Genomic DNA, 25,113 nt, shown 5'->3' with positions numbered 1-25,113 from the left:
CTTGAAAATAGAGACAGCATCCATACTAGTACAGTAAACGCGTGGAGGCTTTCTATTTGCTGTCGGAGTCTGCAGCCTTGTTGCTAGGTAACAGCGCAGAGCGGCATTTCCAGTGTAGTTCAAGGAACGCTCTTTCCGCTTTAGTAGCTACAGAAAGGCTGCGCCAAGAAAATACATATCCCACAGTGCACTTCTCGCGGAAATGCCCGCCTCTTTTGAGCATATGACTTTCGGTACTCCAGTGAATCACAACAATACCCCGTTTGTGGTGCTGTGTGGTTCATTTAAGTATTTTGGTGGTGTTTTTCTGTCGTTAGTTGCGCAGAGTTGTTTTGAAAATGAGGCTGCAGTGTTTGTTCGCAGCTTTGTGTCTCGGCGTTGGTGTAATGGCCGGGAAATACTCCCGGGAGCTGAATGAGCCCAAACCGAACGACAGAGATGGGCAGGCAGTGGAGTTCAGGATAGCTAAGCTAAACCAGGTCTGGGAGAAAGCTCAAAGGGTATGTATTTAAGACGATCAACAGCACGATTCATGTAGCACAAATAATTTGAGGAAAATGCTGAAACAATGAAGACAGGGCAATAAGAGATACATGATCGACGTACTGAGCTATGCACAGACCCAGGGGATCAGGTGGACGTTTCCTTAGTTGGAAAAAAAAATCAGGCGTCTTTTGTTCATTGTGAAGTTGGTACTTACAGCTAAGACGGTGGGCCAAGCTTGGTATTGGAAAATTGTTGAAAAATGCGTTTTACTGCGGCTAATCCCAGTGAGCATCATTTAGCATTTAACTGCCTCTTCAGCTGCCTCATCAGACCTTTGGTCAATATTTAATAGACTGTTATTGTGAGCAAAATTCTCCAGTAGGATTATGGAAAAAAAAATATCTCTCTGTGTACTTTTCTGTTTCTGCAAACTTTCTCCCTCTGCCTGTCTAACAAAGCCAACATTTTCTACTCTTTTGGATTTAACAGATGCAGTTGTCTCCAGTCCGACAGGCTGAGCTGCACAGTGACCTGAAGATCCAGGAGAAAGATGAGCTGCAGTGGAAAAAAATGAAGGTGGAGGGATTCGATGAAAATGGGGAGAAGGAGGCCCAGCTCAGGCGCAACTTCCATGGTAAGACAAACTGCAGACTGCTTCAATCAGCAGTAGTTAGAGCTTTGTCCTGAGTCAGTTTCCTCTAGATCCTTAATCACCATCTTTAACAATCCCTGTACTGACATTTTTTATGGGTTTGATTAGTAATAATGACTGCAACGTATCCTAACACACTGGTAGTCACTAAAGCCAACAAAAAAACAGGAACAGAGAGTATCACAGGATTTCTTCTTCTTCCTCTCCTTTCACTGCTTCCTTTAGGGGCCACCACAGCAGATCATCTAGCCTATCCCTAGCATCATCTTCCATCCTCTCTGCCACTGCAACCCTCTGTATGTCCTCTTCAATTACATTTATGAACCCCCTCTGTGATCTGCCTCCTTCTCTCCTGCATAGTAGTTCCATCTTCAGCATCTTATCTTGCCTCTCTAATCAGTGGGTCACGATGCGTTGGTAAGAGCCATCTTCTCTCATCAAAAAGACAGATATTTTTAGAGTTAATGAATTTAAAGTTATTCCTTTTAATTTTCTTTTTGTCTAATATGGGAAAGCAGAAGGTTAATGACACCTGGCTTGAGAACAGCATCTTTAGTTTTTGTTTTAAACCTTGGAAAATAATAAAACGAAATCCTCTCATGCAAAAACACAAACAAAAGACTTTACAGAAGTTTTATCTTGTAAAACTGTCTGAGATCCTCCATTTTTCTTGCCACTGTAGACATGAAACGGGTCCTAAATTGCTTTGCTAGTGGTGTAAGAAAATAATAATAATCTTGAATCTAACTTTTACAAACTTTCTGAATTTCAATGTCATTTAAACCCAGTGCTAAAAAGAGACATGTTAAGACAGATTGTTTAGGTAGGTCTAATTTAGTCAAGGCATATACTGTAGATGTCAATCGAACAAAGACAAAGAAAATGTTTAATGATAGATTAAGTACATGTACTTTTTATAGTATATGTGCTAAACATGGCAAAGTTTAAGGATCACATACTTGACCATAAAAGTAAAAGTTTAACCGGAGTAAACATTCTGATGTACTGGTTTGTCATTTAAAATAAACTCTGAAGGTCATACTTCTAAGCTGTGGTAGTGATTCCCCCACTGCTCCTTCCTGCTGTTATCAGTAGCACTCTTCATATCTCACTTAATCTGTTCACTTGTCACCTGGCAGATGAGTTACTAAAAGCATACCAATTTTATTTTATGTGCTATTCAGGCTGTGGGTAAAAAGATATTTCTGTATTTTGAATTACACTTTAGATATTCTTTATGTAGTATTTAGCAGTGTTTAGACTGAGGTCCTATTGTATGATTTTAAAGGATAGGCATACTGTATCTCCCTTTATTCCTTGTAAGAGCTCGGCCAGCAGTCCACCTGCTCTGGTTCCTCTCCTTCCTCGCTCCCCTGTGGTGCAGTGACCTTCCTGCTACAGGCAGAGCAACACAGTCCCTCCTTTAGCTGGCTAAATATAATTTTTTAAGGAGCACGTCGAGTCATCTTTTCCATGCTGAATCCTGTCCTTCTCCTTAACTCATTCTAATTGAGCTTCACAGTCATTTTGTCTCCCTCATTACCTTCATTTCCTCTGCGCTTGTTCTTGATGTATTTTATATGTCAAAAGACACTCCTCACACCGGTCAGTCGGAGAACGTAAACACACAACGATGAAAGTGTGCAATGTAAACTGTTTAACTCCTCCAGCACCACAGAGATTTTCTACGGTCTTAATAAAGATTTTAAACTAGCATGCTGTATATGTAAACACACTTATTGAAGTTAATAAATGACACTGGTGATTTGCAAAAATGCTGTGATGGTGCTGAATCAGCACCTACAATAAACGTTTACTGGAGAATAATGAGGGCAGAGATTTCTCAGTCCCAAGTCCATCTTTATATGCTTTGTTTTTCAATTTGCCAAATTCATCAAATTTTTTTTTTGACCACTTATTCAGTTCAGGGTCACAGAATAACTGGAGCGTGGCTGGTACACCCTGGACCGGTTAACAGTCACTGACAAATATTTACCTTTTTATTTGCCAATAATAATAGTTATCTTTCCTGAAGGTTTTTGAATGTGCTTATTATCGTTATTATTATTATTATTATTATTATTATTATTATTATTATCTCTTGTCTTATTCACTTTATGATGTAGACATTCTGCAAAATTGTGGGGTTGTTCACGATGCCACTGCTACTAAATTAATTAATTGACAAATACTACTTAATGTCTTGAAAAAATATTCATTCTAGGTTGTTTTTAAAAGCCATTGGCAGCCTTATCATTAGGGGTGCAACGATACTCGTATCGATATTGAACTGTTCGATACAGTGCTTTCGGTTCGGTACGCATATGTATCGAATACAAAATAAATTTTTAATTTATTTTATCAACTTTCCTTCTGACGATGCTGTCTGTGTTGAGCGCTCAGTGGATCTGCGCTCGACAGTGCAGCCTAGGCGGAGTAGTCGAACGCAGATTCACTGAGGGCAGGGCAAGCTAGCGAGACAGAAGTTACGCTCTCCTTGCAACATGGCAAATTGAACCTCTCCCACCCTCATTCAGATCTGGCGTTTGGAACTATTTTGGTTTTCATGTGACGTATGACCCTGAAGGTAAGCGTGTCATGGACTAAAGTAAAACAGTATGTTGGATGTGCCACGCAATGCTCAATTACATGGGTGGGAGCTAGTGTGTTAGCGCAGTTAGCTCGTTAACGTGTTGGCCGTCCAGCCCCATGCACGGGCGATCCGCGGTAGCTCGTTAACGGAGATTTGCCGTTGTGGCGTTAAGGTCATTTCAATGAGATTTACGCTGACAGCACCAGTGGGAACACAACGAATATGACTGCACATTTACACCGACATCATCCTAGTGCAAAGACAAAAACAACAAGCAGCATGCTACAAACTTTACCCGAGTCATTTAGACAGCCGTTAGCACATGATTCTCCTTATGGGGACCTGATATGTTTAATATGCTGCTGAGAATATAGCCCAGAAGAAGCGTATAGTATCGCTTTTATTTTGGAAAGAGCCATTTCTCTGTAATAAACTCTCTTTTCCAAAGATGAGTGATTCCTCAATCAGATACAGGGCTCGCAAAATCGCCTGCCCAACGTCCCTGGGCTAGCGATTTTTCGGGCTACCAAAATTTATCTCTGCCCTGCCCGTCGGCCTATCGTAGGAAGGAAAAATATATGTCAATGCTTTTGCATTCTTTCGGAAATGTAGCTGGGTAATTATGTCATTGGCATCGGTGAGCCACTGTCAATATGTGACATATTGAAATCGCGTTTGAATTTGCGCTTGTTTTTTGCTTTCACTTTGCAATTGCGCACTGTGTATAGAGAGCGACAGCACTGATTGGTGAGTGATGATAATTTGCGCACCAATTCCTCTGACATCGTCTTATCAATCGTTAGCTTACTATGCAAACATGACAAGTGAAATCTCCTGCAGCAAGCTTAAACATGTGAGAGGTTGATCGCGCAGAGAATCGCTGAGCGTTATGTGAGTGCGTGTGTAAAAGCAGCAGGATATATATTGCGGGTCAGGGCTGTTCGGGGTTCTGTTTGTACAGTTATGTTTTGTTTTTATTGCCATAGTGACGGGTGACGCCCTCTCGCTGCGACGGTGTGTCCTTCCGGGGTCAGAGGGCGCCCTGTGTGGTGGTGTTGTTGTTGTTGTTGTTGTTGCTCTGCTGTTGCGGCGCTGAGCAGTTAGCTAGCGGCAGTGTTCTTCTGCAGATGTCAATAAACGGCTGTGTTCCCTGGCTAGCTCACGGGAAGCAAGACCAAACGACACCTCCGTCTCCTCCTTGTCTGAGCTCGCCACATTGGTGTCAGAAGTGGGATGATGGTGGCACCCCATGTTCTGACCCGAGTGACTTTTCCCCCGCCGGTTGTGACCGGCCGGTGCGCCAAAAGAAGGCACCTGGACATTTGCAGGACTTTGTGTGGGGTAATGGGGTCGTCGGGGACGACTGACCCCTTAGGTGGGGGCTATGTAGCGGGTCAGGGCTGTTCGGGGTTCTGTTTGTACAGTTATGTTTTGTTTATGTTGCCATAGTGACGAGTGACGCCCTCTCACTGCGACGGTGTGTCCTTCCGGGGTCAGAGGGCGCCCTGTGTGGCGTTGTTGTTGTTGCTGTGCTGTTGCCGCGCTGAGCAGTTAGCTAGCGGCAGTGTTCTTCTGCAGATGTCAACAAACGGCTGTGCTCCCTGGCTAGCTCACGGGAAGCAAGACCAAACGACACCTCCGTCTCCTCCTTGTCTGAGCTCGCCACAATATTTTAGTTCTGCTGAGCCAAATAAGACAGGTCAGGGTGAAGAAGTGACAGCCAAAGAAAAGCTTACCACAAAACGGAAAAGTTATGACAAATCAGACTATAAGGCAAAAAGAAAGTGCAGCTTTATGGTTTCACGGACAAAAGAATTTCTGTGGCTGCAATATGACAAGCGAAATAACCAGGGCTGCACATAAGTGGTCCGCAGGTGCGCATTCGCTGTCAAAATAAAAAACGGGCACAAGATAAGAAGTTGCAACGCGTGTTTACATACATAAGATTTTCAGAAGGAGGACAGACATTTGTTTAGAACTCTTAAAGATGTCGAAGAAGCAAGCTCCTTTAAGCAATTGCTGTGATGTTCCTCCACCTCCAAAGAAATGTCAGGAGTCCGAACCACAAAAGAAGCACGTATTCTCGGAAAAGTAGTTGCAGGAGGTGAGCTGGCTTCAAACAAATGATGAACGCAGATGTGGTGCGGAATGTGCCGTGAAAATTTAATAAATGACAAATTAAAAAGGCATGAACATTTTTTTTATCGAAAAAATATCGAACCGTGACACCAAAGTATCGAACCGAACCGAGAATTTTGTGTATTGTTGCACCCCTACTTATCATGTGCTATATAGACAGAAATATAATATAATACAGCAGACATGGGCACTCAAACAATCCTGAAAGGAAACCTATAAATCCAATGAAGTTGGCCTTTGTCCAGGGTGGCTGTAGCTCACTCAGAGCAGGTTACCTACTAATCAGAAGTTTGTTTGATCACCATCTGCTCCAGTCTGCATGCCAAATATCACTGGGCAACATACTAACCCCAAGTTGCTCTCCAGTGCATCCATCCGAGTATGAATGCGTGTGAATGTTAGATAGAAAGCACTTACATAGAAGAAAGTGCTTGTGTGAATGGGTGAGTGAGACAAGTAGCCTTGAGAGCTCAGAGTAGAAAGGTGCTATATAAGAACCAGTCCATTTACCATGTCCCACCCCTGCCCCCAAAGAGCTATAGCTTTATAATAGATCAGAACTTACTGCTCACTTTTTCCATATTAACTTAGGCACAGACTTATTCTTACTGGCCCAAAATGATTTCCCAGAGGTCTTTGACTCAGTAGAGTTGACCAAGTTATTGTTTGGCTGGTATTTAGTTGCTATAAAGAAAGCAGAGAAGGCTGTCATCATATGTCAGTCAGGGTAACATCTGACTGTGTTTTGCTGCTAAGTCACAGTTTATGTAGATTTGGCTGATATATGATAGAAACTATGACAAACTCATAACTGGATGAAGCTGGTGGAAAGTGATTAATTTCGCATTTGGGAGAAAATTACGTGCAGTGATGCATTAAGTCAGCAGCAACTATGTGATTACAAAGTTTTTAAATTACACCAAGCATCTTTTTTGCTTTTCTTCAGGGGAAGAAAAGAGTATATGCTTATATTAGACAACAAATGCATATTCCATTCTCTTCCACTTATCCTTGTCAGGGTCACGGGGGAGCTGGAGCCTATCGCTGCTACCATAGGGCGAGAGGCAGGGTACACACCTGGACAGGTTGCCAGTCTTGTCACAGGGCTAACACAGAGAGAGACAACCATTCACACTCACATTCAAACCTATGGACAATTTAGAATTACCAGTTAACTTAACCTTACTAACTGCATGTCTTTGGATTTTGGGAAGAAGCTGGACTCCACACAGAAAGGCCCCAGGAAAATAAAATAACCACTAAAAATATATCTATAGTCCGACATCGACTGACTAAAATATTGGTCTGGCTCTACTTCTTCGTTACCTTCATTAGGGATCCTACTCCCCTTGATGTTTCCTTTGAAATTTATGAGTTACTGTCAAGGGGTTTAGAGTCTTGTTAAATGATTAATATGCATGTCTTAGTCACTTTAGATTCTCTTGCCTATCTCCCGCTTCCTCCCAAGATACAGCCTCTGTTGTTGTTCCTTAGAGGCTCATGTCAGGATAATTCAACACAGCGTTTGTTTAAAGTCTTGTGGTTGTGTTATGCAGTGATCCTCGCCAAGTATGGGATGGATGGGAAAAGGGACACACGGCCACTGGAGAGCAACTCACTGAAAGATCACGACATCAAGGAGGAAGATGCATTTGAGGATCCCAGACTGGACAAACTCTGGAACAAGGTTTGTGTTTGTGTGCATAATTCTGAAAATGCTGAAGTATTGCTTTATGTAAGGTGCTTTGATTTAATGCTTGCATTGTTTGTAGTGTAACTGTAAGACTTCAATGCCAACCCTGTTGCTGTTCCTCTTTAAAAACCTTATCACAGCCAGTAAAAAGAAAAACTTATGGACATGAACTTCAGATCAGCTTAGTGCCACTCGGCTTCCAAGAAACAAAGAACAAGAGAACTAAACACTTTACAAGGTAACAAGCTTGTAAAATGTTTAGTGAGTCTCTGATTTCATCATTTTCACTGAACACAGCAAATCCACTACTGCGTGACAAATACATTTTTGCCACATTCTTCCATACACAGTCAACAGATACATTCAGTCTAATCAGAACTTCAAGACTCATTGATCAAATTACATCAAATCTGTAAGATCTAAACTTGTTTAATGGCCAACCAGTCACAAAGGGAGCAGCGTGAGCTAGTTCAAGCAGGAAATTCGAGCTGCATCACACACTGACAACACTAATGCAAGTGCTGATTGCTGCCTTGCATCACTGTTTCAGCTTCTCTTCCACCCCAGCATTCACACCGTAGACCCCAACTCCCCAATTTTCTAAAGTCTTTGTGTGAAAATGAGCAATCTCTGACTATTTTTATATGTCCAATATAGTTGATTGGCTTTAAAATATTCATATAAATGTAATCATTAAAATCACTACACTTAATAAGCCTAAACCTTCTCAGACTCTTACCAAACAGTCCTGCTGTACTAAGCGTTGATTCTTTTACTGCTACTTGTAATAGTAAATTCTTTCCCATGCAAAAGATCCTCGTTCTTCTGATGCCTTTGAAACTAACTATATCTCTAATGCCTCTTCCCCCACCAGGCTAAGATCTCGGGGAAGTTCTCTGATGAGGAGCTGCTGAACTTGAAGAGGGAGTTCCAGCACCACAAGGACAAGATCCACGAGTACAACATCCTCATGGACACCGTCAGCAGGACTGAGGGTGAGCCATGTGAATCACTCCCTTTGATCCGCTGCAGGCGCGTGTGTCGCACTACTTCTGTTTAGCTTTATTAGTGTTTTCTGAGGCCAGGTTTAAAAGCAGTTCAACCCAGTCCTCCTTTCTGTTGCTTCGTCCTTCGTCTATTCAAGAGATCTCCTGCAGAATATCCCTTTCTATCTTAGCAGCTCTTATTGACCCTTTTATGCCATTTACTGCTATTTTTTTTTCTCTGCAGACCTAGCTGGTGTTTGTGATCATATCAGAATCATTTTAAAAAACATAAAGCAGAGTAAATGTAAGAAATGTAAGAAATAAGGCTTACAAGGTTATAAAGTAATATTTTCTAGATGCCATGGCTGTTCTGCACACCCGTGTTTTATAGGGTTGAAGTCTGAAGTGCTCTCTGTCTGTCTGCTCAGTCTTGTGGTCATATACGTAGGTGGCAGGTATCAGACTGCACATGTTACCACCCACTACTTTGTGCTCTATCAGTGCTTGTCAAATCACATCAAGCTGTGAGTTTTAAGAGGAGCTGACAGGCCCCACTGTGTTTCAAGTAGGCACGGGGAGGACAGGCACGTCTTCGGATGTGACTTGACACTTTGCAGCTGTTACGTGCCAGAACTTTCCCGATAGCGCTGCACAGCGCTGCGTTTTTGCCATACAAGCCGGGGGTATTTCTTCTGCTTGTCTGATGCTTTTAAATATTAAGCCAATCACATGTTGCCTTGAGGGATTGTCTGTGAACTTCCACAGTACCTCCACCTCCATCCACTGCCTGTCTAGGTTCCTCAGTTTTCATCCAGTTTGGCTTCTCTTCTTTTTTTCTCCCCCTTTTCTCATCCAAATGTCAACCGTTATCATTTAGTCAGTGTGGTGCTGTACACTTAGGCTTTGTTTGGCTTTTACTTTTTTCTAGCACCACACAGGCTGTTCAAGGTTCTCCTGAAAAAGTTGCTAAATAAATGACAAATAAGCCAGTTTTCTAAAATGACCTTAATCTTTAACGGGTTATTTAATGTAATAATGTAAAAAGCTGCTAATAAAAACTGCCTTTCTTTTTGTCTTTTATTAGTTTAATTTACTTTTTGTCTCTTTCCTATTCCCTTCTGTCATCCATCCCTCATTTTCTCCATCCATCTCCTCTGCCCTCACTCCTATCTAACCCACCCACACTACTCTGCGGGCTTTTCACTTCTAATTTGCCCCCTCTCTCCCTCTTCTCCCCTTTATTTCCTTTCATCTGTTCCTCTCAACAGAAATACACAAGAACGTGATCTCTCCCCTGGAGGGTGATACCAAAGAGCACGTGCTGCAGCAGAAGCACACAGAGCTGAAGCACAAAATGAGAGCCCTCAACCAGGGCTTTGAGCGCCTCCGTAAGCTCAGCCACGAGGGCTTCAGTGAAGATAGCGGTGAGACATGAAAAGCACACACACTCCCCGCTTGTCTCTTTTTGCATCTCCATTAGACGCTACATTTATCTCATCAGCTTAATTACTGGGAGTTGTAATCATAATAACACATTACTGTATCACGGCTGATGGCTTTAAGTGTTTTGCATTTTTAAAGACGTTCATTGAAAGCAGCTCACTACGCTGCATTCGCCCAGTGACGTCAAACAGCTCGGCCTTGTGCTGTTTAACAGACGAAACATTTCACTCACCAGTGCATTTTATCTCCACTCCTCAGATATGTAAGGCTGCTGTTAGTTGAGTGTGCTGCAGTTTGTGTTAGGCTTCACTTGCAGGTACAGGTTTCAGCGGGAGGTTGTTGAGAAGTTTAGATGAAGGCATTGTACCTTCTGCTGATTCATAATGATTTTGTTGCTGCGCCTTTACCTCCAGGTTGTTTCTTACTAAACCACTCGTTCCCCTCACGTCTTTGCTTCCTCTTGCAGAAATCTGTTTTTGATCCCCTTCCCTCTTTTTTTTTTTTTTTTTTTTTTCTTTTACACTTGCAGTGTTGCAGTTTTGTAGTACTTCAGGAGCGAAGAGAGAGTGTGTGACAGCACCTCAAGATTAAATTCTTAATGCGAGCATTTTGCCTCTTTCATATTTTGTGTGTATTTCTATAAAGTGATAGGTTGTTGTGATTGCATGATATGAAATATCTGCTGCGACTGCTCCTCCTCAGAGCTCCCTTTCTCTTGAGTGTTTGTGGCTCCAAAATGTCTCTTTGGATTGTTTATCTTTTCATCTGCCCTTCCCTTCCTGGTCTGTAGAGTTTCGGGAGCCGCGTGTGATTGAACTGTGGGAGGCTGCCAAGAGAACCAACCTCAGCAACGATGAGCTAGAGTCTCTCAAGGTAGTGCTTACATCTCTTGTGACTGTTTTTATGTTTTTGGACACGCTCTTGCCCTGTCTGTTCCTAAATGACACTTTTTGTTTTAATGTGGTGCTACAATCTAACTTTGACTCCAACTCCACAAAACTTTTTAATCGAGCGCTCTTCTGGCACAGAAGCATTAACTGTATTATTTTCCACTACTTAGTAGCTAAGTACTACTTGTGTACTGTAAGCCACGGAAAGTGCAACTTATTATGATCATATTTTTATGTATTGCACTTTTGAAATTCACAAGTATTCCACTCTCCTGGATCTCGTTGTGCTCCTTTCACCGTTTGTCCCCTTGGGCAACAGATTGCAGTGAACAACTCAATTTAAATGTTTTGGGGTTTCTATCAGGTTTCAGGATCAAATCTATCACAGGAAACATTCAGCTTGAATTTCCTCTGTGGCACTTAACTTCTATTTGCCTCTTGAGATACATATAAGCTACTTGTTCAGCTGTGCATGTAACTGAAGGTTAACTGAACTTACACCCCTCTATGTTGGCTGCGCTTATTCATTTAGGAGGAGCTACGTCACTTTGAGACTAAGGTAGAGAAGCACAGTCATTACAAGGAGCAGCTGGAGTTGTCCCATCAGAAGTTGCAGCATGTGGAGGCTCTAGGAGACAAGGAGCACATCAAGAGGAACAAGGAAAAGTATGACACACTTGCTGAGAAGACTAGGGAGATGGGCTACAAGGTAAGTAAGAATAAAGAGGTTCTCTTAGCATTTAATATGCTGTTTGACTTCTCACCTGCATTAGAAATGAATAATTATATGTAGTATTTGGTAATTGCTTGTAAGGCTGGAAAGGTCTGGTTGTTGGAGGACTGCAGTAATCCCAGTGTTAAGTGGCTTTTTATTTTCACAGCTTTTTGTTTGCGCTTCAAAGTTTATAACCATCTCAAAGCCATCCACACTTATCTAAGTGAAGTGTATGTATTAACGTGTGCTGTAAGGCCAGATGCATATAACAAACATTGCCAATACAGTAACATAAATGCATAAATAAAATCAAGACAACTGGTTTTCCAGTTTTCACTCCCTGCAACTTGAGCTTGAAATGTGAACAGAATTACAATTTACTATGAAAACAAGCAAACTATTGTTTTCATAGGAAGTAAACTAATAATCATTTGTGTTGACAAGCCCCTGTTTAGCTGCATAGTGGTCTTGCATTTAAATGGCGTGTGTGTGTTTGATTTCAGATGAAGAAACATATGCAGGATTTGTCCAACAAGATTTCTCGCCAGGGACTCCAACACAACGAACTCTGAGAGGTCATCACACCAGTGAAAGAACTGTAATGTTTTTGTTTAGTCACACACAACCTTGATCAACCATGCCACCATTTCTTTTTAACTTAATCAGTGTTTTCTGTGAGTCTTTTTCTACTTTTCTAGAGAATGAAATGCTTAATGAGTGAATTCCTGGTTATTTGTATGTAATATGCATGAAGTATTATAAAGCAGCTTAGACTGTCAGTCAAGGTACAGATAAATTAAATATAGAAGTGTGAGCACCAGTGTGGTACTCCATAGAACAGTTATTTGTATAACAAGTGGAAATAATGTCTTATTGTTGGTGGTAGATAAGGGATAGACAGCATTATTGGCTGTCTTGACCAGACCAGGTGCAGTTGGTCTGTTTGTCCACATTACATATGTGCTGTTGCCACTGTAGGACCTCATAGTTTCCCTATTGACATATTTTGGTGTTACTCGAACTGTCTGATCAATATAAAATGAAGATCAAGAGTAGAAGCACTGAAAACTAGTGATCTGAAAATAAAATAGCAATCTTTAATATTCAGTAAGATACAGGTGCCAACAACAGACATACAGTAATATTTTAAAAATACAGATTTACAACATTCGTATGCTTTGGCATGAATAAAAGCACTTAATACACTGTAGAGAAAAGCGGTCTCTGTAGTGACATTAAAGGATATTTTTTGCAAAACGTTACATTTTCGTGAGTCATCCTCATGCCGTTTCTTTCTCCTCAGAGACACTAGTGGGGAACCAAAATTATAAAAATAAATTTGCATCCATTATTTTACAATTTGTCCTGATGATATCAGGAGGGAGGTGAGAAATTGAAACAAACACTATGCTTTTCCATTCATCTGTCCCTGGCCTCTCACAGACCAGAAGCAGAGGCATTGATTACTGTGATGAATAATGTTTCTGGATGGCTGATTACTTAGTCATGTCCTGCTTGGACCACATGGGCCTGGATTAATGTAATTTGCACCCTGGGTATAACTGTAAGCTGCTTATTTTTATCGAATGCTTTTCCGCTTTGAGGTGAAATGATCACCAAGGAAGTTGGGGCTCTTGGCATTCAATTGTAAGGCATGAGATGAGATGGGCTTTATCTCACTGTGAAATCTTATTTTGATCCAAACCCAATGGCAGTCGGTGACCTCTTGTGAAAAGAGGTAGCATAAATTATATGGTGATCACAAAGCCTGAAGAAAATCAACCCAGCAAGAAATGTAAATACATTGTTTTCCATACGCAATAGCGATGATAAACAATAGTTTACGCCCATCCCCTTATAATTAAAGCCATTCAACCAGTAATCTTGGTAGTCTTGAGATTACTTGTTGGCATCGGTAAGGTAGGTTTCCATCAATCCAAAGCATATACAAGGTGTGATCATAAAGTTCCAGGACTCATATAATAAAAGGACTGTTACATTCAGCTGCGTGCTCATTCCCAAAGGCTTGCCACAGCAGATGGATTCGCTGTTTTTGATGTGGCACAGATTTTATACCGGATGCTCTTCCTTATCCAGCCCTCCCTTTAATCCACACCTGGGACTGACACTGAGTACACTCGCTTGTGATCACCTGAGGATGGGTTTGTGTGTCCTCCTCAAACCAGAAATTTTTGCCTATAAGGCAAATCTGGATCCAAAAAATACTAAAAGGACTTAAAATATGACTAAATTTGGGGAATCGCCCCTTTAAGGCCTTTTCCTGGATCCCAAAACACAGCAGATCATTTGCAACTACTGCTTAACCACAGACCTTGTTAATGATTTTGTTTTAAACTGGCTTGACTTTCATGTCTGTGTTGAAGAAGACATTGAGGGGGTTGAGTTTTTTGCATCTTGCATAAAAGCCAAGCAGACAACTATGTAACATTTCTGTGATAAAAGGTATCGAGACAAACGCAGGAAAAAGCTAGTTTAAAAGCAAGTAAGAGAAAAACACTTAACACAAAATAGAAGCTGCATAAGAAAGCTCCCAAAGCTTTACCGTTAGTGGAATGGACTGTGGGAATTTCATTACAATGTCACAACTGTGGGTGTGTTATTAAGTACAAAATAACCGGTATGATAATCCACCACATTTGAGTATGTCAGCTTTTCCAGAGAGTTGGAGAGAATCTGCAGTCAAAACTATTCTGAAGTGTCATCCAGTTGGGCGTTCCAGAGTCAGTTTGGTGGCCCTTGCCGCCTGCTCTCCAGCTGAGTCAGTCTGTCCTCCCTGGCCTGAACATGCTCCGCCCCCACTCTCTGAGCTGTTTCCATGGCAGTGATGTCCAGGTGGGCGTACCTGATGGAGCCCTCTTCTGGATGAGAAAATGATGGAGGGGGTTAATAAAAAAAAAATAAAATAAAAAAAAGTCTTGCTACAGTGTGTCATATAATCTTAGACCAGTCTCCCAGAGATGCATTATACCCTCACTCTGCCCCTTCTGTCTCCTCAGACTGATTTTTAGTTGGTATTTCTGAAATACACATTTAACACATTAACTTCGTCTGTGTATTAAAAAGCCATAAAATTGCCTGTAATCGAAATGCTCTCATTTTATTAGGTTTTAACTGTTGTAAATTGCTTTCCATCCCTCTAATAAATTGCTTCATTTTCACAGTCTAAATACGTCAGATTATGTTAATTCAGTTAGTTTACACAGAAGCACCGGGAAATAAATTGACTGTTTTCTATAAAAAAAGAATTGCACCTCCTCATTTATTGAACGTATTTATCAGGTTTTTCCTAACAGTGTGAGCTGATCCAAGAACACATTTTCATACATATATATATATATATATATATATATATATATATATATATATATATATATATATATATATATATATGTGTGTGTGCGCAGCGTGATAGTGTAGTGGTAAGACGACCTTTTGAGTGGGAGTCACAAGTTTGATTCCAGTAAGGGATGTCTGGGTCCAGTAAGGTGGGCAAGAGAAAAACTAGTAGCTCAGCTTTCCAACATTCGAAAGAAGGCTAGAGATTGAAGGTACAACACACATGCTACGGCAAGGGGGAGCCAAGACGACAGGTTGGGGGGAGAATATCATCAGCCCCACCCGCTTGGGTGAAAGTTGCAACCTAGTACCTTATACCGGGTACAACAACAAGGGGGCTATGAACACCTGCCTGTGATAATAAGCTGGCCAAAGATGGATATTGCTGTCATAAGATCCCCAAATAACCATCATGGAAGGACAGTATACTGCCCAGTATGAACCGGCAGATAGAAGCAGTAACTGACATCCTGTGGCATCCATAGTGGTGGCTTACCATTAAATGATGCTCAAGAAGAGCCCAGTGGTAATCAGAGCACTAAGTGCAGTGACCCCCATCATACCTATCATATTGTTATGATAGATATGCAGAGAATAATCAACAAATCAACCATCTGTTTCATAGCTGTTTGCCCCAGCTTTGCTTGCTATTCTATATTCTAACAACGTCTCAAACATGCCATGCATTATAACAGTGGAGATATTGCACGCAAAATGGGATTTGAAGCTATTCACTTGGCATATATAAAACCAAAAAAGAAAGCAGCAGCAGGAAAAGATAAATAGTTATCTAAAACTGTTTGAGGTGCAATGTTCTTACTGAGTCTGCAGAGCTGCACTGAGTTACCTCTCTCAGCACTGTGCGGACTGGAGCCTGGAGCCGAGCTGGGTTTCTGCAGCTCCAGCTCTGTGTAGAGTAGCTCTCTAGTTTTATACAGCAGAGGGCTAACGGGGATGTTGACATAATTAGTACTGCTGTTACTGCAAGGCCCGCAGTCCAGGGATGCAGGCGGAGGAGCCTCGTGGGAAAACCTGAACATGCCTGAAGGAGAAAACCAAAAGCAGGGGAATTAAATCTGTTGTTTGCAGGACAAAAAGTGTTACATGTAATTCATTTTAGAGTTAGAAGTCAGTATAGCAACAACAAAACTGTTACACCAGGAAAACATGAGATGTTTTGATTTATTGCAAATTTTCTTACCACAAGCTGATGTTGGTCTGTGCATGCTCGGTGGGACAGGAGGTGGTGGAGGGGCATGCAAGAGCAGAGATGGCAACAGTTTCTTCAGACTTGCAAGCTTAGAACTGATGTCACTGCTGTCGTGCCGTTCCTCCCTGATACAGAGAGGAGAGTCTGGAAACACATTTTTAGGACACTAGGATTAGACTCAAACATTCAGTATGCAGTATACATTAAGTAATGATGTAAAAAACAGTCGCTTAAGTTCTTATTTAACATTAATCAGCTAAACATCTATTAATATTTCCAGCAGACGTAGTTAAATTATGTAATTATTATTACTGATCCATAGACAGCATGTATTTATTTCACCATTTTAGGTGAAGGTCATTTTTAACAGCCTTTTCAGTCGGGTAGTTCAGTCTCAGCGGTGACTCATATTTGCTAAACTCTCACTTTTTAAGTGAAAGTAACTGATAATTGTCCCTTTGAATAAATGTACTGAAACATAATTTCTCATTAAAATGTACTGGAGTGGAAGCAAAAAAGTACTCATCTAAAGTACATTAATAAAACTGTACATCAGTGCAGTACTTGGATTAATATAGCCTGTGTTTCCTGAACTGCATTTGCAAACTGCAAACATATATTTACAATATAAATACATTTCTGGGGAAAGAACGTTTTTGTATGGAGGAAGTATCTTGCAGTGCTTCTAATGAAATAAGGACACAGTTTCATTAACAAACACACCTTGTGAATCTGCAGAAGGTGTCAGGTGCATCAGTGGAGAGCTGTCAGTCTAAAACATACGGGACACAAACAATTATTTTAAAGATTTCCCTTAAAGTGCTTTTGAATTGAATCAAAAACGTCTCAATTTACAGCTCAGTTTTAAAGACAAACATTCGAAGCTGCGTTTTGTCGTCCATTCAGAGTATTAAAGTACCATGCAATTATGCTTATTAATGGCCTTAAAGGGGCCTAGTATGCCCATAATCAGCTCCATACACTGATTCTTGGACTCTGCAAGAGTAGCAACTCTGCTACTGTCTTTTTATGCATCCTCTCAGTTCATTCACTTTGAAATGCGATGTTTCAATGTTTAAGACCCTTTTAAGACCACTCTTTAAAGCCCGTCTTCAAGCTTGGCTGGTGCTTGCCAATAGAAGGTGTGAACAGCAGGTGGGGCTACTGCGCTCACTGTTGTTCGTCTGAGACGTCACTATTAAAGGCGTTCTATAGCCTCAGCGTAGACTAGAATTCGTTTGCCTGCCAACTTTTTGTGACCCCCACAGGCTTATCTGCAGGGACACTACATTACAATCCACATACTATGCACACATCTTTTAGACACACTGCAAGCAGAATTCGGAACCTGCATCTCTCTGAATCCATGTCCATAACCTTGCCTAAGGGTATCTGCTTTGGTTCATTGGGATAATCGATTGAATATTGATTAGTAAATAATGGAATTTGAAAAAGGGGGGTTTAAAGTTAAAACTTCATTCTACTCCTTTTCGAGCATAAACGTTGTGTAGGTATAGAGATATTAATGAAAACTTGATGTTTTAAGTTTTTCAGTTTGACTAATAACCAAAAAGCAGTTGTATTTTTGTCTTCATTTCAGACAAGTAGTGAATATTTACAGCCCAGATGGAAGAAGTCAGCTCTTAACTTGGTAACTCGTTAAGCCTCTTTTAGCTGCAGCAGCCTGTATCAGATGTTTCCTGTATGATGATGAGCAGGTTAAACAGGACAAAGATTTCTGAGATGTCTTGATTTAAAAACACTCTTCGGGTCATGTCCGAACAGCTCATTAAAATGAAGGTCAGTACCTGCCAGTGCTTGACCATTTGATAACAGTTCCTTTCTTTTGGTTTATTTCTTTTCTTTGGGTTGTTTTCTTGTTGATCACCTTAGCTGCCCACACTTCAGGTCATAAACTACAGCTTTGACACTTTTCTGTTAAATTTCCTCCATAATCCCAGTGTGACCAGCCCCTGAGGTAGCAAGGCAGCCGAAGCCATGATGCCCCTGCCACCATGCTTTACAGTTAGGATTTTGGTGTGTTTTGCCTTTTTCTTTCAAATTAAGTTATTTCAAAAGACATTCAGCAGTCAGTGTTTTGCAGTGTTGAATCAGACTGAAATGTTTATGTAGAGAGCAGTAATTTTGTTTGTAGTGACCTTCCTTTAACACTTTTCCTTTTTCTTATAGTGGACACATACACAGAGACTTTAATGTGAAGAGATTGCTGCGGGCGCTTTGAGCTTTTACCTTTGAGTTCTTTAGTACTGAGCATCGTGCTCTTCGTGTAATGGTGGACAGCCAATCCTATCAAGAGTAGAAACAGCACAAGCATCTAACAGCAGCCTCAAACTTGCAGAGGAGCTCAACACCTTTTTTGCTTGGTTTGAGACCACCCCTCCACGACTCACCCTGCTCCCCACCTCCCCTTCACCCAGCACATCCCCCCTGTACCTCCAGGAACATGAGGTCAGGAGGAGACTGGGGTGAATCCCGGAAGGCCGGACAGCATCCCAGGGACTGTGGTTAAAGCCTGTGCGGACCAACTGGCAGGGATCCTCATCAGGTTATTCAAACTCTCCATGACTCATGCCACCGTTCCCACCTGTCTGAAGGCCTCCGCTATCATTTCTATGCCCAAAAAGACTGATATAGACAGACTCATGGACTACAGACCTATAGCCCTCACATCTGTAGATTACAACATATATATTGTTTGGGACTGCTTTGGTACCTCAGGCCAGTAATTCACATAACAATTAAACCAATTACTGTAACTATGAAAGGTTGAAAAAGAAGAAAATGAATGCTTGTGAATCGCCAACTCAAGGAATCGTGACCTTAACCCAATCGATGCTGTGGCATGATGTGGATAGAGTCGTTCAGGTTAGACATCCAAGATCTATTTATGAGACCAGAGAAATGGTCCAAATACCCGTCTGATCACTGTGCAAGTCTCTAAAGACCTTAAAATACAACTGTCTGAGTGTTATTAGTTTATTTGAATTTTAATGACCACTTTGCTTTTTGGAAAGGTCAAAACAGTCACTGCAGGATGCTTGTTTAAATACATGAACAGAAGACCGAATGTCTGCCATTTCCACTAACAATATTTATTACTTACAGTGTTTGTTTCCGAGCAGAATTTGAATTTTCTATAGTAAATCTAATTCTATAGCATCAAAACAAAACAAAAAAACAATACGCTTGTGTTGGGAGCAACATCTGTGTGAGGTGAACCTCTTTATTTTATCACAGCTGACTAAATGGTAATAGCTCTACTCCCCCTGGCTTTTATACATATTTGGGGTTTGTTTGTTTGTTTGTTTGTTTGTTTGTTTTTTCTAACATTGTGACTGAAGATGCAATCATTAGAGATAATCAGTGCAGAAACCCTTCTAATTCCAAAGGGCAGAGTATTCTTGCAGCTGAAGACCTGCTTTAATCTTACAAAAGTAATTTTATGGCTCCTGCCCTGCACAAGCCAAAATGGGCAGATGCAATCTTACCTGCGTGTAGCTTGTGTTCCTCACTGACCGCCACTGCTCTTGTGTAATGTAGTTGTCTAAACCATGACTGCACTGGGTGGGAGATAAGAGGACATACTGTCAAGGCTCGGTTAATTGCTTTTACTGCAAAATTCAGGAAAAAGGCATGATTTTAAGGTACAGAGAAAGGGGATGCAGAGGAGGGAGGCAAAATAGCTATAGCCAAAGAGGCTTGAAAATAAACTGGTTTGGAGAAAGACTTAGGAAAAGGGGGAACAGAGAACAAGAGGTGAAGAGGAAAAAAAGCTGCAGAGCTGAGAGGTTAGAGCTGACATCTTTAGAGGCAGACTAAAGGATAGCTGGCTCAGACTCCTCTCCTCAGCAGCTAATAACACAGCAGGCTGGAGTTTCACAGATATTATCCATCATACAGTCTGTCTCAACAGACATGATGGTACACGTGAATTTAGTAGGGGTGCAACGATACACAAAATTCTCGGTTCGGTTCGATACTTTGGTGTCACGGTTCGATATTTTTTCGATACAAAAAAAATGTTCATGCCTTTTTAATTTGTCATTTATTAAAATTATAAATATATATTTTAACTCAAAAGTACAGTTTTTAAATGTAATGTTGCTGAAACAAAAGTAATTAAAAAAATAAATATATCTCAGGGCTCTCAAAATTTCAAAATCCCTGGTAGCCCTTCGGGCAGGGACTCTTCAGTTTTTGGTAGCCCAAAATAAATGTAAGTAGCCCGAATAAAAAAAGAGAGCAATTTTTTGATTGATGTTTTGTTTCCTGTTTTGTTTCCTTTACAATATTATACATTAAAGTATAATATTGTAAAGGAAACAAAACATTAATCAAAAAATTGTTGAAAAACAAATTACAACATTGTATAAAAATTACAATCATCAACTCAAATACTTGGTTCTAATTGAACAGAAATTTCTATGAACTTGTAAGAACTGTGTAGGACATGAATCAGTCTGTGTCAGATCCTGAATTTGAAATTTCCACTGAAGTCTCGGGTAAGAGACAAGTGGAACCAAGATCTAGGCCATTTGCTTTTTGAAGTTTGCAAAGACTGCTAAATTTTGCCAGTGGTAGTTCACTCTTTGCAACATAGTAGCTGTTCTAAACAGATTTTTCAGGTTTATTTTTAGTATGTGATTTGCAATTGGTGTTTGTTCTGGGAAAGATATTGCAGACTGAGCAATAATGCATTTCTTGCATTTCTCATGGGTTCTAATGGGGGCCTTTCTTAAAATGACTGGTCCCAGTAACAAAGGCGCTTGTCGACTCAGAAATCGAGAGAAAACCAACAACACACCCGGCAGAACATTATGTTAAGTTAAGTGTTAAGTGGTCCGCATGTGCGCATTCGCTGTCAAAATAAAAGACGCGCACCAGATAAGAAGTTGCAACGCGCGTTTGCGTCCATATAAAAGGCTCTGTTTTTGTCCGCTAGAGTGGGATTTTCACGGCACATTCCGCACCACATCTCTGTGCGTTCATCATTTGTTTGAAGCCAGCTCACCTCCTGCAACCACTTTTCTGAGAATACGCGCTTCTTTTGTGGTTCGGACTCCTTCTGACATTTCTTTGGAGGTGGAGGAACACCAAAGTAATTGCTTAAAGGAGCTTCTTCGACATCTTTAAGAGTTTTAAACAAATGTCTGTCCTCCTCCAGAAAATCTTATGTATGCAAACACGCGTTGCAACTTCATATCTTGTGCGCGTTTTTTGGGGGGGGTTTTGACAGCGAATGCGCACCTGCGGACCACTTATGTGCAGCCCTGGTTGCAGCCACAGAAATTCTTTTGTCCATGAAACCATAAAGCTGCACTTTCTTTTTGCCTTATAGTCTGATTTGTCATAACTTTTCCGTTTTGTGGTAAGCTTTTCTTTGGCTGTCACTTCTTCACCCTGACCTGTCTTATTTGGCTCAGCAGAACTAAAATATATATCCTGCTGCTTTTACACACGCACTCACATAATGGTCAGCGATTCTCTGCGCGATCAACCTCTCATATGTTTAAGCTTGCTGCGGGAGATTTCACTTGTCATGTTTGCATAGTAAGCTAACGATTGATAAGACGATGTCAGAGGAATTGGTGCGCAAATTATCATCACTCACCAATCAGTGCTGTCGCTCTCTATACACAGTGCGCGATTGCAAAGTGAAAGCAAAAAACAAGCGCAAATTCAAACGCGATTTCAATATGTCACATATTGGCAGTGGCTCACCGATGCCAATGACATAATTACCCAGCTACATTTCCGAAAGAATGCAAAAGCATTGACATATATTTTTCCTTCCTACAATAGCCCGACGGGCAGGGCAGAGATAGATCTTTGGTAGCCCGACTGGAAAAATCGCTAGCCCCGGGACGTCGGGCTAGCGATTTTGCCAGCCCTGTATCTGATTGAGGAATCACTCATCTTTGGAAAAGAGAGTTTATTACAGAGAAATGGCTCTTTCCAAAATCTATACTATACGCTAAAGCTATACTATACGCTTCTTCTGGGCTATATTCTCAGCAGCATATTGTAGCGGTCAGGGCTGTTCGGGGTTCTGTTTGTACAGTTATGTTTTGTTTATGTTGCCATAGTGACGGGTGACGCCCTCTCGCTGCGACGGTGTGTCCTTCCGGGGTCAGAGGGCGCCCTGTGTGTTGTTGTTGTTGTTGCTGTGCGGTTGCCGCGCTGAGCAGTTAGCTAGCGGCAGTGTTCTTCTGCAGATGTCAATAAACGGCTGTGCTCCCTGGCTAGCTCACGGGAAGCAAGACCAAACGACACCTCCGTCTCCTCGTTGTCTGAGCTCGCCACATTGGTGTCAGAAGTGGGATGATGGTGGCACCCCATGTTCTGACCCGAGTGACTTTTCCCCCGCCGGTCGTGACCGGCCGGTGCGCCAAAAGAAGGCACCTGGACATTTGCAGGACTTTGTGTGGGGTAATGGGGTCGTCGGGGACGACTGACCCCTTAGGTGGGGACTATGTAGCGGGTCAGGGCTGTTCGGGGTTCTGTTTGTACAGTTATGTTTTGTTTATGTTGCCATAGTGACGGGTGACGCCCTCTCGCTGAGACGGTGTGTCCTTCCGGGGTCAGAGGGCGCTCTGTGTGTTGTTGTTGCTGTGCGGTTGCTGCGCTGAGCAGTTAGCTAGCGGCAGTGTTCTTCTGCAGATGTCAATAAACGGCTGTGCTCCCTGGCTAGCTCACGGGAAGCAAGACCAAACGATACCTCCGTCTCCTCCTTGTCTGAGCTCGCCACAATATTAAACATATCAGGTCCCCATAAGGAGAATCATGTGCTAACGGCTGTCTAAATGACTCGGGTAAAGTTTGTAGCATGCATGCTTGTTGTTTTTGTCTGCTTCCACTTGTCTTTGCACTAGGATGATGTCGGCATAATTTGCAGTTATATTCGTTGTGTTCCCACTAGTGCTGCCAGCGTTAATCTCGTTGAAATGACGTTAACGCCACAACACGGCAAATCTCCGTTAACGAGCTACCCCTGCTTGGGGCTAGACGGCCAACACGTTAACGAGCTAACTGCGCTAACACACTAGTTCCCACCCATGTAATTGAGCATTGCGTGGCACATCCAACATACTGTTTTACTTTAGTCCATGACGCGCTTACCTTCAGGGTCATACGTCACATGAAAACCAAAATAATTCCAAACGCCAGATCTGAATGAGGGTGGGGGAGGTTCAATTTGCCATGTTGCAAGGAGAGCTTAACTTCTGTCTCGCTAGCTTGCCCTGCGCTCTTCCTTCTGACGATGCTGTCTGTGTTGAACGCTCAGTGGATCTGCGCTCGACAGTGCAGCCTAGGCGGAGTAGTCGAACGCAGATTCACTGAGCGCTCAACACAGACAGCATCGTCAGAAGGAAAGTTGATAAAATAAATTACAAATTTTGTATTGTTCGATACATATGCGTACCGAACCGAAAGCACTGTATCGAACGGTTCAATATCGATACGAGTATCGTTGCACCCCTAGAATTTAGGTATTCTAACCATTACCAAACATGAAGGACGCTGAGTTTCTGCTACACTGAACCACCAACTCTTGAGGAATGAAAATAAGGAAAACTCATTTGTGTTTCACACAGTGGGATTCTCCTCTCTGAGGATTTCAGCCAGTTTCATCACTACTTATTAACTTTTTCAGTCCCCTTTGCTCCCTCTCACTCTCTGCAGCATGCACGCTGTATAATGAACACACACACACTCCTACACAACCTGTCAGAAATCACAAGACATGCTGTTTCCTCTCCTGTTCTGATGATAATTTGCCTGTTACAAGGGGGAAGCGCTTTTCACAACCCATCAAAAAATTAATTACACACAATGTGGGAAAGTCTCTTCTGAGAGCATTTGAGGTTTCAGACAAAAGTATGAAAATCAAAAACAACGCCAGCTCGAGACAGGTGTGCGACAGACACCCACACTGATTTTGTTTTCCTATATGGGCGATTGAGTGGCTCAGCGGGTGGAACTGTCACCTCACAGTGAGAAGAACCTGGCTTTGGTTCACACATACTTCTGCCTGTTTCTAAGTCTTCTCACCATGGTTCCTCACCCTGTGGTTTTCAGGCCAAAGGCATCTAAAATCATTTGGACCCTAAACTGCCCATATGGAAGAGACACAGGAAGCATGCTGCAAGTGCAGAAAAGCACCGCACTGTAGAACAGAACGAAGCGAAAAAGAAATCACATTTTAAAACAAATGAAAGGAAAAAAGTTTTGTCCCTAAAGCCCTGTGATACATCGATAAGGGTTTGCAATGCTAGAGCGCCTCAGCTTGAATCACAGAACAGAATATTTTATAGAGAAATTCATTCTTCCTACTTTTCTGCTCCTCTGGCAGATTTTTTCTCCCCTCCACAGTTTTTTCAGCTTCCTAATGATCCTTTAAAGCATCGACTGTACTGTAAATCACAATTACAAAAGCAGCCACCCAAGTTAGTCATTAGTTCCAAAGCAAGTAGTGGTGTCTATGTGAAAAGGCCAGATAATTGCTGCTTGAAGCGCTGCTGCATCAGTTGCAAACACTGCAGGGTTATGTAATACTGTGAAGCAGAGGGCAAACAGAGGAAAAGTGCTTTAGGAAAATAGACCATAGACTTATTAAAATAGACTTAAGTTGAGATCTCTGGTGCTATTAATTTAAAAAGAAAACCCACTAAAAAAGTCACCAAATTACTGTTTAAGGGTATATTTTAGCAGGTGTTGGTGTTCCACTTTCAACTAACTTCCACTGCAAGTTTCTGTTTTAATCCAAGCTCTTAAATATTTTTCCTCTTGATTTTACTAGCAACAGAATTTCTGACATTAAAGAGAAAAAATACTAAATAGATAATTGGAGTATTCGGTCTACATAGAATTATTGATAGGTAAGGTAAGGTAAGGTAAGGTAGGTGGATGTAAATACAATAGTTTAAC

At 41.6% G+C, this 25,113-nt stretch overlaps 2 protein-coding genes across 7 annotated transcripts in view; one reads left to right on the top strand and one right to left on the bottom strand.

The window, feature by feature from the left end:
• The first annotated feature begins 255 nt into the window (after nucleotides 1-255).
• Nucleotides 256-14,257, top strand: lrpap1 (low density lipoprotein receptor-related protein associated protein 1). Its single transcript, XM_085355163.1, has 8 exons — nucleotides 256-500; nucleotides 976-1,120; nucleotides 7,427-7,557; nucleotides 8,438-8,558; nucleotides 9,818-9,973; nucleotides 10,783-10,865; nucleotides 11,415-11,591; nucleotides 12,101-14,257. Exons 1-8 carry the CDS (start codon nucleotides 339-341, stop codon nucleotides 12,167-12,169), a joined length of 1,044 nt encoding a protein of 347 aa, XP_085211289.1. The 5' UTR covers nucleotides 256-338; the 3' UTR covers nucleotides 12,170-14,257.
• Nucleotides 12,680-25,113, bottom strand: part of LOC146631131 (protein Dok-7-like) — a 26,944-nt gene continuing 14,510 nt past the window's right edge. For 2 of the 6 annotated variants that reach the window (XM_085355157.1, XM_085355158.1), the window contains exons 9-14: nucleotides 19,674-19,745; nucleotides 18,415-18,471; nucleotides 16,888-16,936; nucleotides 16,156-16,308; nucleotides 15,775-15,996; nucleotides 12,680-14,476 (exon numbers count right to left, since the gene is read on the bottom strand). In XM_085355157.1, the coding sequence (XP_085211283.1) occupies nucleotides 14,340-14,476; nucleotides 15,775-15,996; nucleotides 16,156-16,308; nucleotides 16,888-16,936; nucleotides 18,415-18,471; nucleotides 19,674-19,745 (690 nt within the window). In that variant the 3' untranslated portion in view covers nucleotides 12,680-14,339. The remainder of the gene's footprint in view (nucleotides 14,477-15,774; nucleotides 15,997-16,155; nucleotides 16,309-16,887; nucleotides 16,937-18,414; nucleotides 18,472-19,673; nucleotides 19,746-25,113) is intronic. The other 4 variants (XM_085355159.1, XM_085355160.1, XM_085355161.1 and 1 more) reach the window with 4 other exon arrangements.

The sequence above is a fragment of the Diplotaxodon limnothrissa genome, linkage group LG6, assembly GCF_057381915.1.
Source record: "Diplotaxodon limnothrissa isolate DT_005_m linkage group LG6, D_limnothrissa_male_GT1.1, whole genome shotgun sequence".
NCBI classification, from domain to species: Eukaryota; Metazoa; Chordata; class Actinopteri; order Cichliformes; family Cichlidae; genus Diplotaxodon; species Diplotaxodon limnothrissa.
This window is presented reverse-complemented; position numbering and strand designations above follow the sequence as displayed.

Excerpts from the sequence above, each read along its gene's own strand:
- lrpap1 (XM_085355163.1), top strand. The coding sequence starts at position 339 with ATGAGGCTGCAGTGTTTGTTCGCAGCTTTGTGTCTCGGCGTTGGTGTA. Across the intron at positions 1,121-7,426 it reads GCTCAGGCGCAACTTCCATG|TGATCCTCGCCAAGTATGGG; the intron begins GTAAGACAAACT and ends TGTGTTATGCAG. Across the intron at positions 7,558-8,437 it reads TGGACAAACTCTGGAACAAG|GCTAAGATCTCGGGGAAGTT; the intron begins GTTTGTGTTTGT and ends TTCCCCCACCAG.